The sequence below is a fragment of the Pogona vitticeps genome, chromosome 2 (assembly GCF_051106095.1).
Source record: "Pogona vitticeps strain Pit_001003342236 chromosome 2, PviZW2.1, whole genome shotgun sequence".
NCBI classification, from domain to species: Eukaryota; Metazoa; Chordata; class Lepidosauria; order Squamata; family Agamidae; genus Pogona; species Pogona vitticeps.
In genome coordinates this window covers 199,401,210-199,418,671 of record NC_135784.1, presented here as the reverse complement: position 1 = coordinate 199,418,671, position 17,462 = coordinate 199,401,210, and the positions used below count along the sequence as shown (strand labels likewise).

General features: G+C 39.0%; 1 protein-coding gene across 4 annotated transcripts in view; it reads right to left on the bottom strand.

The window, feature by feature from the left end:
- Positions 1-17,462, bottom strand: part of PAX5 (paired box 5) — a 304,245-nt gene that overhangs the window by 138,036 nt on the left and 148,747 nt on the right. For all 4 annotated transcript variants that reach the window (XM_020791379.3, XM_020791381.3, XM_020791380.3 and 1 more), the window contains one exon: positions 4,128-4,257. In XM_020791379.3, coding sequence (XP_020647038.2) covers positions 4,128-4,257 — 130 coding nt within the window. The remainder of the gene's footprint in view (positions 1-4,127; positions 4,258-17,462) is intronic.

The following is a 17,462-nucleotide window of genomic DNA, read 5'->3' as shown; positions in this document are numbered from 1 at the left end:
GCATTTCAAGAGTTCTCAGAAGCCAATCAGAACGTATGGGAGAGCGGGAAGTTTGAATCTGAGAAATGGTCCACAGGTCACCTCATAGGAATAATGTATACTTAGCTCCGAGTGCCCTCCATTTTGGATTACTGCCTGCCTGCCTGCCTCCGTCTTTGGTCCTCCTCCTTCTTTTTTTCCTTTTTTCCCCTTTTTTTCCCTTGACATTTGAAGGATTCCCCGCTTAACTATTGGTTTGTCCTTTCCTTTCTTGGATTATTTTTGCTTGCTAAGCGTGGTCTGTTACCTGCTGGGTTTGAAGAAAACATGAGATGGAATCAAGTGGAAAAGGGAAGAGACATCTCCCCATATTCTAGCAGTTTTGATTTGAGGAGGATTTGATTGTATTTCTCCCCATATTTTTCCCTATTTGCTTGGATGGGGAGATTTCCCTGTTCAACTGATTTTTCAAAATTGTGATTTGGTTAATTTACTGTGTGGAAACAGGATTGGTTGTTGTTTTTGTTTTTCATTTTCTGAAAAATGGAAGAACTAGTACATGAAAAATACAAAAACAAAAGAGCCGGGGGGGGGAGGGCTCCAAAACAAAAGAAATATTTAAAATATTTTTTAAAATCCCACCATGCTTAACGCCTAGGGTGGAGATCAAAGAGTGTCATTAATGTTGGACTTCATACAGCATAAAGGCTAGTGATTACTTACACATATTGTATACCTCTTTTCAGTTAATTATTTTTAATTGGTGTTTCCACTAATTAATGTGCCACTTACATTGTATCCACTTGCCCACAATCCATAAAGCAATCAGCATTCTTCATTCTGTTATGGCTTTCAAACATAAACTCTTTGGCCACAAAATAATTTTAGGATTTAAACATCCCTTTAAAAATAAATGCATCTAATCAAAACAAATGTGAACAGAGGACCCTAAATATGAAAGAAAAGATATATCTTTGCTGATACACAGAGCTGTTTCTACCTCATTATATCTATCTGGGACAGACAGCCATTAACTGCCACCACCACCCCCAGTTCACCCCTGTGGTCCTCATTCTTCATGCACTAAAATAAACCAGCATACAACATAGCTAATTAAAATCCTCCTTATCTTCTTCATCTGCTCTGGACATGTAACATAAAAGAAAGGAAATCTTTGCTACTCATATTTTGCATATAAACAGAAAAGAGAGAGGCCACAAGCCAATGCTATCATGTGATCTTTTCCCTTCCAACAGATGTCATTCATTTCTACCAAGTGCTGGCCTGAGACACATAAACTCATTTAATATACTTTATTTTTTTGCATTTAAAATATTTTTAAACCAACCTTCATCCTTACAGATAGCAAAGCAATGTACAAGACAGTACAAAAACTGGTAATGTAATAATAAAACAATTATTTGTGTATTTAAAATATATACAGCTCCTCCTGTAATACTTGAAACTACTGGCTTATAGGTAATCCTTCTATTTTTTTTAATTCATTTTATTTCTATGTCACCTTTCTCCAGTTACAGAATCCAATGGGGTTCACAAATTATGAATAAACTAACCAGTTAAAAACACAATAAATTATTACATTAAAAACAATTATAAACATATTAGCACTAAATCAATTAGTTAAACCTAGTAAAGCACCTTAAAACAGATTTGAACATATGCAAATTAATAATATGCAGCACATAAAAATAAAACTCTCCACTGCCCAATCAGCTGTTAAAAGCCTGCCTTAGAAAGTATGGTCTTCACTTGTCTTCGGATAGGACGAGAGGGAAGGGACCAACCTAGTCTCTCAAGGCAAGGCTGTCCATAACCTGGGAGCAACCACAAAGAAGGCCCTCTCACGCATTCCCACCAGACATGCCTGTGAAGGCAGTGGAGCTGAGAGAATGCCTTCCTTGAAGATCTTAAGAACCCAGAAGGCTCATATAGGAAGAGACGGTCTGATAGCCTAGAAAGAACTCTACAAGGACTTATGGATCATGAATTAAACTCAGAAATAGACCTGTAGCCAATGACACTGTTGTAATAGGGAGGGTTATGTGCTCATTTTAACTGGCCCTGGTCAGCAGCCCGACTCAGAATTTGGAACCAGTTGAAGTTTCCAGAGCAGGTAAGATAATCCAAGTAACTAAGACATGTGTCACTGTAGCCAAACCTGGCTTCTCTAGGAATGGGCACAGTGAGTGCACCAGACTGAACTGTGCAAACCCACTCCTCGCCATGGCCAAGACCTGAGCATCCAGACTCAGGAATGAGTCCAAAATTACATACAAGCTGCAAGCCTGAGTTGTAAGCAGGCGTGTAATCCCATCCATCACTTCTCAGTTCCTCATTCCCTGATCTGCTTTTCGATTGGTGAAGAACAATTCTGTCTTACCTGGACTGAGCTTCAATCTGTTTCCCCTCATTCAGTCCAGTACCAATGGCAGTCACTGGTTTAGAGCAGGAACAACTTCCTCGGAGTCAGGCAGAAAGGAGAGCTAGAGCTCAGGGGTGACGCTAAACTCCAAAATTTTGGACAACCTCTCCCAGTGGTTCCATCATGTACATGTTCAACAGCACAGATGACAAGATATAAATAACCCTGAGGGACACCAGAGGCCAACAGCCGGGACAAGGAGCAGAAGTGCCCTGGCAGCACCTTCACCCCCTCCAGGAAGGACTGAAGTCACTGTAAAACAGCGCTTGCAAGACCCATCCCTAAAAGACATCTCAGAAGAATATTATGACCAATAGTATAAAAAAAAACTGCTCAGAGGTCTGGCAGATCTGATAGGAACACAGTTCCTCTGTCCAGATTCCAGTGTAGGTCATCCACCAAGGTAACTAAATCTGTCTCTGTTCTATATCCAGGCCTGAAAACATACTGAAATGAATTTAGATAATCCATTTCCTCCAGGTCCCGGAACCCTTTGTAACAGCTTGTCTGTTTTATAAATACTATAACTTCTGCCTTTTTTTAAAATTTAAAGTGTATTACAAAATTATTTTAAAAAATACAAATAAGACTAATTTTAAAGGAAACCAAAAAAAACACACCCTTCCACAATAAAATCTCCTATAAGTGGTTTCTCGTCTCCCAACTTAACCAATCACTGTTATACCAGGAGATCTTTCCACAGAACTCTGTATGGATCTGGAAGTTGCTACCCATTTTCCTCCCTCTGCTGGGAATAATTTGTGAGGTTTGATTAACTTGGTGCTTAAAATCAAGGATCAAGCTTATAATTCCTCTCCTTGGTGCCCCTTCATAGCTCCCATTATCCCATTCATACACCATGCTCAGTGAAGCTGATGAGAATTCTAATTTAAAAAATTAATCTGTTGGTCATTTGTCTGCAAATAAAATTCTAATCAATACTAAAAAGTATAAATATATCCATGGAGCAAAACTAAGAACTAGAAATGCAACAGTGGAACCAGAAACGCAACTACTGCTAACAACAACCATAATCAACACAATAAAGGAAAGCTTTCAAAAACAGAAAAAGTCTTGAACAAATGGCAAAACCTATATAAGGAAGTAATTTGATAGATCTTTCCAGGACAGGGCATTTAGTACTTTGAGTACTGCAGAGAAGACCCAGCTCTGCATCCAAAGAATATAGAATGGTTATGCTTCAGCTTAGGCATTAGGTATTAATTCTGGCTGACATGTGGGCTGCTGCCCTATCCTGTTTGGAGCACCGACTCAAGGACTGTCCACAAACAATCTAAAGTCTCTGCAGGTTACCCGAATGGGACAAAGATGGGGCTCCCACCTTAACAGCTCCAAAGTCAAAAAGTGCCTTGTGAAACCATAAATAAAAAATACTATATGTGTCAGAATATTAGAAGCACTTCATTAGAACAGATATCCATTGTAATGTATCTCACCAAATGGTTGTTGCTTGACGTTATGACATTTCTTGAAAATCAACAAGGAACTGTTGCTTGAAACACTAAGTCTGGTATAAGTTAGGGATCACAGATATTGAAAAGCAAACCCATGTCCAAAAAGTCAAGACAGCTCCTACACTCACATCCCGACATTGAAAAAAATTGTCACCATAAGCACCAATCATTTTACACAGTATTTCCATATTTAACAGGTATTCTTGTTACGTCATCTAGTATTTCCTTACCTGTCACAATAGGGTATGATTGTGGCCCTGGAACACTGGCTCCTATATCTGCTGAAGTAGGGCTTGTTAAATTGGCCTTCATATCATCTAATCCACCAGCTAATGATGCCATGGCTGAATATTCCGTTGACTGAGGGCAAAGAAAAATGAGACAGCTTAATAAATCTTCTGGGTGTTAACAAGCAATGCCTAATGCACAATAAAGCCAGCCTACATAGGTAGATTCCTATTTTTCTTATTATTAGAATTGGTATCATTTTTACCCTCTAAGGTTCATGCTTACTTCATATTTCAACATGATTTCTGCCAGTTATTATCATCTACTTGCTGTAACCACACTGAGCAATGAAAATGTATGGCAGTCTCTCCTAACTTGACATACCGTATGTGTTTTATACTACAATTCCCATCATAATGCTGATCGTTGCCTATATTGACTTGGATAGTAAAGGTAAAGGTTCCCCTTGACAATTTTTGTCCAGTCATGTTCGACTCTAGGGGGTGGTGCTCATCCCCGTTTCCAAGCCATAGAGCCAGCGTTTTTGTCCGAAGACAATCTTCCGTGGTCACATGGCCAGTGCGACTTAGACACGGAACGCTGTCTCAGACTCAGATAGTAGTAGTCTCTAAAACATCTTGAGAGTATCAGCCTGCTGTAGCTGGTACAGGGCTTCAGAACACAGGTTGGGGGAAATGATAGCATCTTTCCAATGTGGATTACAAGGTGAGCTCAAAAAAATCATCATCATCATGCTATGTTGGATGGAAAAAAAATGGTTGCAGAATTCCATAAGACTTCAGCTTTGGCAAATCAGCCTTGCTTAAACAATAACAACATTTTAACGGTAGTATTATGTACAAGAATGGATTTGTTATTGCTTGTCAGGCTGAACAAGACTTCAGTTTTGCATCTATGTTTTCCATTACTGCTATTTTTAAAAATGCAGTAGATTTCTTGTGCAGTACCCTATAATAGCCCTGGTACCTCAAAAGGCTCCAAAACAAGGAACATATTGTGAGACTGCAAGAAAACAGCATATTATGAGTACCAGAACATTAACACTGCTGTCATAGAACACACCACCCTTGAAATGCATTAAACTAAAATTGCTTTTCCAATTATGGTGCATTTCACCAGTACATAAGGTTCATAAACAAGGAATCATTCCTTGAAATAAGGAACAGGTGGCAAGAGTACTGGTGTATAGCAAATGGATGCTGAAAATCACTACAAAGAATGTCAAGCAAGCTATATGTGTGATTGTACCAATCAACTGGCTGTCCTGTTTACCTCAGCATTTTGTTAACAGGTTGTATTGTATTAATTACCAACTTATAATGTTGTCATCTTTGGTTATAGTCATTATTTATGTTTTTACTGCTGCTGTAAGGTACAGCTTTCATCTGTTGGTCCTCGGTTTGAACTGATACGATACTCATTTTAACGGTTGTTAATTTTCTCACAAGCAGTCTTCAGTACCAGGGTGTGGAAGAAAAGTACTTCTTAAACTACTTAAATTTAAACTACTTAAATAAACAAAATTTTAAACAGTTTCAAACAAAAGACTTTCACTATTGTTCTACTTACATTAACGTAAAAGTAAGTCCTCTCAATTCAACAGAAGGAGTTGCAAGTCTACAGTATGTCTATGCATGCTGATACAAAAAGGAACGTCACTAGTACTTTATGCTTAGAAGATGATTGCCCCCTTGGTTGTCTCCACAAGACTGCAATGTAAGCCATATAGGTAACAGCTTTGTGGACACCATATTGCCTGCAGTACTGTAGAACAATCCTTGACCCCCTCAAATGTATTTTTAATTTTTCCCACCATTTCCTGTTTTAAAAAGAAACAAATGTTTTATATGATTACTGTTTTAATGGGACTAATAGCAACAGACATTTGGGGCTGACTACCATCAAGACCACCAATCTACTAACACTGTGCCAGGTATCAAACTTCAAACATCTTCATGCTCTACGTTACTCTGGAATCCATTCTAAGGGTTATTTAACTATGTGTATACTTTTCCATTCATCACATAAAGTGCTCATAACGGCTTTTTTAAAAAAAAAACCTGCAAGATTACCTCCCTCCATCTCACCCACAACAATGGCGCACATTTCAAATTAATTTGCTTATTGTGGATTATTTGAGCTCAGAGACAATGCCAGATGCAGAGCAGCAACCCTGCATACCACCCCAACAGCATATCCAACTGGCATCTGTAACAGAGCAGGTGCTTTTGTGGCCTCCTCTTGTGTGAAATGGGAATTAACGGGTAAACTGGCAGTCAGCCTTAGAGTGGCACTATCTGGGTAAAAGGCAGTATCAGGCCCAGGCCCTCCTCTAGGTCTGTCAGCAGCCCTCAATAACAATGGAAGGACTTAAACTCTGCAGACATATATATTTTTGTATTTGAAAATTGAGTCATTCTTCCCTCTTTTTCCTCTCCTGCTCTTGCAAAGCTCATTGTTATAATTTTATCCAAAAGTCGTGTCTTGTATCAGGATACTAATATTCTAAATGAACCTGTTTTGTTTTAAACAACAACAAGCGGCATCTGCTTATTGTGGAGGCATCTGCATTAACCCTGAAACTTCTAGCACAGTCTCTCTTTTTTAATGGTAGAAGTGATGTTTTAGCCACTGGACACAAGGGGGAGCAGTGATATCATGGCCGAGGGGTCTGGCCCTCAAGCGGCTTGCTTGGCTGGGGAGGATTACTCCCACACTGCACACATTGAGCTCTATAGCTATACCATCCCAAAAAAACCACCAAGGTTTATATTATGAACTGTATTTAACAGCTGCCACACAACTAAAAGATTAAAAATAAATACTACAACATTATAAATAACATCACAAAAATCCAGGTGGTATGAAATACAAACACAAATTGAAAATATTTGTTACTATGCTTGCTCTTTTTATCTTCAGGTCCCATAAATAAAAATTTGAACAATAGCAACTTACCAAAAAAAAAAAATCAAAACAGTATAAAAACACTGAAGAAATGTCAAATATAATTTCAAAATGAAACATTATCTCTAAACGTTGCTTTGCTTATTCCTTACTTGGACCCTCATGGCTCCATTTTAAATAAAATTAGTTAATCTAATCTATTATTCTTGAGTTTTGAACTGAGTAAGGCGAAGATGGAACCCTTCATCTTTAATACCCAAATCCACATAAACCTAAATAATGGGTAGGGTCATATAGTTTCTGCCTCCAACATCTCCATCCTTGACCAGCTTAACTCAAATATTGGGAAAGGGTGATTGCTCAGTGGTAGAGCACATTTTGTAAACAGAAGGTCCCAGCTTCAGGAACAATTCTATCCTTCAACTAGGCAGCCATCTTAAGAGGCAGAACCTGGGAAGTGGAGATTGCCTGCCTGTTCCATCACTCAGCTGCTACCTGCTGCTAGACTAGACTAGAGGGCAGAAGTATGTGATTCATGTGTGCTCTGATCTGAGAATGTCTACCACCCTCAACTGTGGTGGAGGATGCTGTGCCTTTACCAGTATTGAACAGTTTAATGAGTTGGTGTGTGCTCAGTGTAGGAGAAGAATCATCTTGTGCTTTGCTATTGACAGAGCTTAGAACTAACATGTTAGAATTAACTCATTAACATTAAATTTATTAATTAAATTAACAATGTTAATTTTGATATGCTGTATTCCAAAGGGCACATCAAGATACATACACCCTCTCTAAAAGGAGAGATGCCTATGACTTTCTTCCAAAATTAAATTTATACTAGGAATACAACCGTTGGCCCTATGAATGCTTCTGGATAATAATCCTGACAAGATTTTGTTAAGCCAACCAAGTGTCTATAGTATTTGTCAAGGCTTCCAGGAAATATATTCCAAGAACATGAGGAGCCCTAAAGTTGAGAATCATTGCTCTAAAAAGAGACAACTGACCAAATCCAGTTAAACTTCTTCAACCTATCACTACAAGAAGCTTTGAGAGAAAAAATTAGGCATGGTTAAAAGTTGGCTCAGAGCCACACTGTAACATCCCAAATAGCAACTGAACAGCACTCAAGTCCAAAATCAGTTTGAAAGGTCAATCCAACCACTGGAAAAAATACTGGCTTCTATCTCCTACAAATAATGTTTCAACAATAACATTAATGTAAGCAAAACCACAATGCACAGCCTATGCACAAGAAGCTGGGATGATTTGCATAGTCCCTGCCCTAGTTATATCTGAACACTGCAAAACAAAGTCCAATTCACTGCTGAAGACCTAGTTGACTGCCCATCCCACAGGTGTCTGCAAATTTGCCTGTTTAAGTGTAACAGGAAAATGAAATTATTATTATTATTATTATTATTATTATTATTATTATTATTATTATTATTATTATTATTATTATTATTATTATTATTATTATTATTATTGCACTCTATACCAAAGCGCATTCCAATAGTCAAAAACAGCTGAAATACAACCATAACATAATAGCAATGATAAAAACATACAGTGAGCAATTATCATTCAATAAGACAACAGTCCAAATAACTATAATAACAATATAATGATTGAAATACAGTAATTCTATCCCAATAATTGCCTATTTGCATGGTCAGCCCCTATGGTCCCAGCTTGAACAAGTAAGTTTTTAGGTCTCATTTGAATTTGTCCAACTATGGTTCCACGCGAAGGTACGGCTTATTAATGAACTTGAAAAGAAGAAAATAAAAGGAGGAGGAAGAGGAGTTGTTATCGGTACAAGTATGGAAATTTTGTTCATAGCTACTAAAGTACTAATCAGGATTAGGGCCCCATATGCTCACTTGCATTTCACCTTTCCCCCATCAGCAAGGGATGGCACCACATAAGGCCATTCTTTTTCACACTCATTTCATTTTCTGTTTCATTCAGTAAGAAAGTGTAACCACCTTAGGATGGCCAAGAAACAACAAAAAAAAACACACCCTAGTTTTAGCTGTCTGTGTGTCTGCCAGTTCAGCAGCAGACCCTGCACTGATTCAATTGTGGAACAATATTGAGTTGTTCATGTACCATTCAAGATGGTGATTCAAGGTATACAATCTTGCCTAATGACTGTTTTAAGGTCTAAGCTGCACTGAGAAGGAGATGTTCTTCCAAATTGGAAGGCAAATGCCAATTTTGGACACAGCTTTAAAAAAGTTACATTTCTGGACTTATACCTTATGAAATCTCCTAGTCAGTCACTGACTATGCTGCCATGCAGCTTCTGTGGGTAGTAAATGTGCCATTTTCAGCATTTAGCTTTGAAGGAGAGGCTTTCTTGATGAAACTAGTGCAAAGGTGTCTTGATAATTTTCAGCTGCAACCAACAAAATATATTTGCTTTTTTTAAAAAAAGGCAAGTTAAATTAACATTATACATAGTTTAAGTTTCAGATGTTCTAAATAAAGGAAAAATCAAGGCATGGAAAAGGTATAGCCTTCACAATGACAACCCTCACCCCACCCCTCCTAAGTCCACCACCTGATGACCTGCATAACATTCACAGTGTAGAGTTTATCAAGCTGCTTTCAAGTATTTGAAAAATGTCCAGTCTATACATAGCCTCCATTTCAGGAGAAGGAAAAAGCATAAGCTTTCCCTCACTGAGATACCCCAAAAAAGTTAGGCCTGACAAATAATTCGTTTCAAACAAATTAACGTTGTAATGGTTGGCCTCCATACTCAATGCCTCAACCAAGAGATCAGTTGTATAATATTGACCACATTTACGATTTCTGAAGAAAATGTCTGGCAGCAGTACTTATTTTATTTATTTGTTTGTTTGTTCCATTTTTACCCCACCCATCTAGATTCGGAAATCTACTCTAGGCAGCTTACAAAATATAAAGATAAAAACAGCATTCGTGTTCTACTCATCAATCACAACCAGCCCTGGTGGTGATGATTGTTTTTTTTGTAGTAGTAGTAGTTGTTGTTGTTGTTGTCCTTAGTGTCACTGTTGTTGCTGCTATTATTATTGATTCTTCTTCTAGGACAAGTCACATCCGCTCAGCTACTGGGTGAGGCCATGCAGGGTGAGGAATGGATAGTAGAATGCCTTACAGATATTTAGGCTAACAGCAATGATAGACAGGACTCTTAGGCTGTCCCAAACCAAGGCAGTAGTGCCAAGTCAAAAGGTGTGATGCTTGAATATTGTCCCTAAGAAACCTATTGAGATTTACAGACCTCTAGGAAAAATCAGAAGCCCATGTTCATCACAACCATTAAAAAACAAATAGGCACAACAATGATACTGTGACATGTCAATTAAGTATTGCCATTGATTTTGTGCTACCTCCACTTCCTTGTAAGTAGGGGAAAGGTCCTCAAAGACAAAGAGAATGAAAACCCCAACAGAAAACCACCAGCAACATCTGACCCAGAGTGGACAGTTATCACAGCACCTGGCTATCAGTAGTAAAGAGCCACCTGAATACACAATGTATTTCAGATGTTTCAAATGAAATTTTATACTGACTTGGCTATTGACTGGGTTAACAAGGGCTACTTTTGTGGCATGAGAGGTAGGTCACATTCAAAAGGTCAGCTACATTCTCCCTGTAAAATACCTGTGGCTATCCAGCAGGAACAGAGTACTGTAATTCTATTGACGAAGGCCAATACTATCAGTCAAGTTCAAATGTGAGAAACTTCATTCTCCTGGGCCAAGATCCAAAACAAGAGTTTGCTTTCAGAACCAAGAAGGTCACTTCAGCCCAGGGATGTGGAATAAATAAGAAAACAAAAGGTGAAAGAAGACAATGAGGAGATTGTGCACCTGTTCTATAGTGTTAATGATTGTCAAGACCTAGAAAGACAGGGATGAAGGCAAAACTTCATGCATCTTATACAGATGTTCACCAAGGACACACTTTGTCAGAACAAAAGACTGCAGACTCTAAGCATGTGATATGGAAAAAAGTTATCTCACGCAACTAGAAAGAGAATGCATTAAAAGGGAGGTCGGGAAATGTTTATTTGACAAAGCCCATTTGTCAAAGGAATGCAGTAGTAACTTAAGCTACACTAAGAAACAACCATCTTATTCTTCTTTTCTTCCTATTGCACTTCTTGTTTCCCTGTATTGTTGGTGGATGTGGGCAGACTGAAGGATCAAGCCTAAAAATTGGGACTCAAGTCCTAAAAGTCTGCAAGTGAGCTGACAGATTTGCAAAGCCACAATTTTTTTTTTTATTTCAGGAAGCAAATTAGCAGCTATTGGCATTTGCTTTAAATTGGTAATCCAGGATTTTGGAACTCCAGCTGCTAAAATCAGTATGGGGAGGAGGATGACCTGATCTCACTTCAATGCTCTTTTAATTTCCTGGCTTAATCACAGAATCATAAAATGATTGAGTTGGAAGAGCCTATAAGGTCATCGAGTCCAACCCCCTGCTCAATGCAGGAATCCAAATCAAAGCAGATCTGACAGATGGCTGTCCAATTTTTTCTTGAATGCCACTAGTGCTGGAACACACACACACACACACACACACACCTCTGAGGTAATAGGTACCATTGTACTGCTCTAACAGTTGAAGTGTTTCCTGATATTCAGCCTAAATGTGGTTTCCTGTAGTTTGAACCCATACGTGTCCTGCACTCTGGGATGATCAGGAACAGATCCTGCCCCTCCTCTGTATGACTATCTTTGTTTGATACTTCACACCTTTTCCTACTTTTTAGGCTACTTGTTGAGGAAACTCCAACATCTATAAGACATGTTTTTCTTTGTTGCTTATACAAAAATATAACATTATTAAAATCAACCATTCTATTCATGGTAATTTAATTTGTCCCAGTACAGTAGTGCAGTTTTGTTTTCCAAAACTGGTGGTAGCTGGAATATATAATATGGAGGAAAAGATGTGAGCAATCCATAAAATTTATGCAACTGTTAAAAAATTATCTTTGCAACTTGGTTATGCTTACACATATAATCCAATGATGCTAGTTTAGGACATCCAGCTACAGTACAATGATTTTTAAAAAATTCGTGATAGATTCTACATAAATCATTTATACTCCATAGGCACTTCATAATTATTTTCTGATAGTGGAAATAACTTGGCCTTGCAGTGCATGTATGAATCCCTGAGTTAAGTACAGGTTCAGTCGTTGTTTATTGACATTATCATCCCAGTGGTAAATAAGGTGCTGGACTTGCAACAGTTTCTTAAGCCATGCATCCCTATGCTGTGGGTTTTTCATTAACACAGGTTGATTTTCACTTGAATACTATAGTATTGTTAGTCCTTTATTGTTTTCTATTATCATCTGAGGAAGTGGAGCCATGCTTTCATGGAATTACTGTAGTTTTGACATTTGACTATTTGACCTCACCTATACGGCGATTCTTGAGATGAACAAGCCCATTCCAGTGCATACTCTATGGCAAATAAAGGCCATTATATTATTGAAACATTTATGCTTTTTTCTGCACCATCCCCACCTCTGCAATGCCCAACTGAATGAAGATTTGTGCAGAGCTGAAAAAATAGCCTCTGTATGTGAGATTTCAGTGGTCTAAAATGGTATCACTCATCCTTGTCTTCACATTAAAACTCTTATTAGTTATTGTCTGTGGTTTACTGTATTATTTTTACATTATTATCTGACTCAAGCCATTACACCCAATCCAGAGTAAATAAGTGATTACAGAGATGCATTGAAATCAACAGAATCTATATTAAACACAGTGAACTTGTCCCATTAATTTCAGTGGTACTTGTTAAACATGGTGGGATGGGGGCCAACATTTTTCACCTGGTCCACCGTACAGTACTACTTTCTCATCTTTATCTGGGAACAAAACACAAGGCTACTCATATATTATGGAACCCAGTTTTAACTGACTGATTAGAAACACTCACAGGCTGGATCATTAAGGTCCAAGTATGTGTTACACATAACCTGTCATTACAACTGAAATCACATTAGTATCTAAGATGTATAACTGAGGCAGTATTTAATGTCCAAGAAATCAGATTAACTGAGAAAGTACATGCTTATGGCCAAGAGCTCAATCAGAAAACAAAGGAAATTAATGTGCATATGTACAGCTTACCAATGTATGGCAGGTGAGAAAAACTCCTGCTGTGACAACCACACAGTCAGCTCTTGAAAGATTCTCTCTTCTAGTTACAGGCTATCTATAACCCACAGCCTGGCTCCAAAACAGTGCGATCTCAAGCTTGCTTACTCAGAAGAAAGACCCAACAATTCTGTACCACCTGGCAGAATTCCACCCTTGTAATGTATAGTTTGGCCCTTTATTAGTCTGTTTTCTCATACATGAAAGACTGTCCCATTAAACATATCTTAAACACTAACATGATTTTGATTCTAATCAGTTCTTCAGTACTTCTCACATTAAAATATCAGCTTATTTTCTTACTGGTAAAGATACAAAGGTAGATTAAGCAGAACCTATAGCTCTGCATATTAAAAAAAACAGATGTTTGAATGTGAGCTGTGCCAGGACACAGCTCACTTTTGGCCACCTGGTCTGTGGGAAAGGCCAAGCCAGGCAACTGATAGTCATTTTCCCATATTCAATTTCCATTTTCCCCTTTCCAAAAATGGTATAAGAATAAACTCTTGCTTTACTTATTTATGAAACTTTCTCAATTGTTATTCCAAGAGATGAACATATGAAACATCCTTGAAGGACCCCATGCACTGAGTATAGGTAGCATACATACAGTTTTCCTAACCAATTTGTTGGGAAGATTAGGCTGGAAGATAATAACTAGCCAAACATCTTCAAGTGGCCTTCAAGTCAGTGAGGGAATTAGAACCCAAGCGCAACCAACTGGTCCCCACTCCAATATCATACCCAACACATTGATTTTCAGTAAAAGAACGTTCTATATATTTCATCATTATAGCTTCTTCATCTTACTCCCCTCTATACAGCATCAGCCCTTTCTGTTCAATAACCACATCTTTGTAATTTGATTATATTACTTTACAGTAACAATGTAATGGCTGAAATCCTGTTGCTGTAACTTACACTATGTCATCAGCAAGAGTGATTTTTTGTGTAGAAATTAAACATTGCTGACGTCTCTCTTGGAGCTCCTGAGGTTTCTATATACTGTAATCTTTTTTTATCAGCAGAAACCGTGGGAGTGATTGGATGGGAGGAAGAAGTCTTTAATCACCCAAAATGACCACTGCAAGTTAAAGACCTTCCAGTGGTGGCAATTTTGGTAATTAAAGGCTTCCCTCTCTCATCTTGTTCCACAGTTTCTGGGCAATGAGCATCTAGAGACCCTAGAGACAATTTGATGGCACAGCAGGAACCTTCCAAGCTACGGCACTTGCCATTGAAACACAAAGTGCTGCAACTTGATGTTTTTTCTTGGATACAGATTGGCAGCTGCTTTCATCAGCTCTCAGTTGATAACATGATGTCCGAAATACACTCCCTAGAAAATATCAAGGGATATTTCAAATAGCCCAGATTATTTATTCTATTATTTTGCTCCAAACAGCCTGCTCTTGTTGCTCATCAATATTTATTAAGGAACAAGACCTTCTCTGTGTCATTGTGTTGGCTCTAATCAATGTAATAAAGCCTTCATCAGAACTAGATCTTGGATCATAAGTACTTAGGAATTAGGAATATGCATCCACATAAAGGGGAAAGTCCATCTACACAGAAGAAATGAGTTCTCTGAGGACAATTGGCTCTTCTCTGGAACAAAGCTGTTCTTCCCTGTGGCAGTCCAAAGCAAAGTGGGCTGGACCTGCAGCTTTAGAGCTTCATTGGTCATTGAGTCTTCTGCCAAAGCCCCTGTGCGGCCTTTGTTGTGAGCAAAGCCCCAGCTCATAACTGAAGTATAAAAGGCACTGGCTTTTGGGGGGTGGGGGTGGGGGGCTATAATTTCCTGAACCTTCCCAGGGAAGGGGACCATATTGGCTGAGGCTATTCTGGAAAGTGAAGTCCAAAAAACAAGCAGTCGAAGGGAAAAGCTGCTACTTCCCCAAAATGGCTGGAAGGCTCCCCACCTCAAAGGACTCTGTTGTCCCAAGTGTCCTTGACATGCGATAGGACTCCTAACTAGCAACCATTTTCAGGGCTGCCACCTTTCTCTCCCCCTTCTGACAATTACTCTCATTCACACCTCCTGTTCCAGCTCATACTGATACTACAAGCAAAGGCTGCTGGGATACCAGGCAATGAGCACTCCCCCCCCGACCCCATACAGACTAGTTATGCAGAGAGCAACAGCAGCTGTTATATAGTATTCCAAAGAAGAGACCTCCAAAGTTGCTGAAAACCCAAGTGAACCTCTGCTTAATGTCCAAAGCAAAGAGGGTGTTGCCTGAAGCAATCCAAAGTGAAATGGCAGCTGAAGCACTAAAATATTTTTTATTTATTCCTTTCTTGGCATCTACTTCAGCAGTGCTTCTAACACTGTTCAGACAGATGCCTCTAGAAACATGGAATTGAGGGTTTTCCCTCTTCTTTTTGACCTTAGCATCTGAGGTTCAGAGATATAGTACCTCTGTATATGCAAGTTCTATTAAATATCTCTCATAACCAGCAGATCTACAGACCTACTCAGCTACATCCCTGGACATTTCTAGCATTGCTAAGTAATTATTATTTTGCTTACTCAATCAATACATATCCCAAATGGTAGAATACATATGGAAATGTTGACACAGATTGAAGTATCCCTTGCCTGTTGAGTGCTGGCTTTACCTCTTTGTTTTCTGCCTCTCATGTCCATCTCTTGCTTCATTCTTTGAGGAGTTACCTCTGCCCACATTCTAATCTGGAGTTTTGATCTAGGTTGACTAGTCTGCAGGCGAGAAATGGTGTCTTAATCCTGTAGATATATACATGTATGTACCCATATATGAATATGTATGAACTGAGAGTAGGGGTATACTCCTAAGATTTATTTACGGATTTTGTTCCCCTAAGAGTCTTCTGCACATAATGTATATTATAATTGTATTGATTCTGTTTATACTTGTGCGGTTATTCTGTGTTATTCACATCTGATCTGTTGATCGTAATAAAGTATTCTATTCTGTAGTTTTGATCTAGGTTGATGTCTCCTTCCTTTCTGTCCTTTTTTGAAGAAATCTACACAGGGTTTTTAAAAATTGCTCCAGTTTATTTGCCAGCTAACAGCCTCTTCATATTTGGGATGTAGTGAGGCCAAGATCATCTAACTCAGTGTTCCCCAACCTTGGGCCTCCAGATGTTGTTGGACTTCAACTCCCAGAAATCCTGGGCAGCAGAAGTAGTGGTGAAGGCTTCTGGGATGTGTACTCCAAGAACATCTGGAGGCCCAAGGTTGGGGACCACTGATCTAACTCACATAGCTAAATCCAAACAGTGTTAGTTCTCCTGGCACAGAGGTACCCAAACATGGAAGTCTGAGTCCCTTTCCTTATACATGTTGGTTGCCAGATATCCAGATAACAATAGCAAAAACAAAAACTTTGTGATGATTGTTGTGCGTTTTTCAGGCTCTTTGGCCGTGTTCTGAAGGTTGTTCTTCCTAATGTTTCACCAGTCTCTGGGGCGGCATCTTCAGAGGACAGCACTCTGTGCTCTGATGTAGTTTGCTTGGGAGTTGAGTATTTATGGCTGTGAGATAGGCTTTTGTCCTTTTCAGGAGATGGGTGATTAGTGTGTCTTGTTGTGGGTGTATTGTTGTGATAAGGAGGAGAGATTATCTGTCACTGTGATTGATGGGTGTCATCAGCTGGTCTTTTGTGTGTAGTGATCTTTGTGACACCAGCAGTTGCTGCACCAATCCCTATTCTTATTTCTTACAAACCTATTGGCCACTTTCTTTAAGTGTGCTGGTTATTTGGCTTGCAAGTAAATCCATGTGATGGATGAGGATTGGTGTAGCATCACCTGATGTCATAAAAGGTAAAGGTAAAGGTTCCCCTTGACAATTTTTGTCCAGTCGTGTTCGACTCTAGGGGGCGGTGCTCATCCCCATTTCCAAGCCATAGAGCCAGCGTTTGTCCGAAGACAATCTTCCGTGGTCACATGGCCAGTGCGACTTAGACACGGAACGCTGTTACCTTCCCACCAAGGTAGTCCCTATTTATCTACTCGCATTTGCATGCTTTCAAACCACTAGGTTGGCGGGAGCTGGGACAAGCGACGGGCACTCACTTTGTCACGTGGATTCGATCTTACAGCTGAAGATCTACAGACCTTACAGCACAGAGGCTTCTGTAGTTTAACCTGCAGTGCCACCATATCCCACTTTATGATGTCATAAAGGCAAGGATAAATACTGCTATTGCTCACTGCAGTTCCTGGAGATAAGAG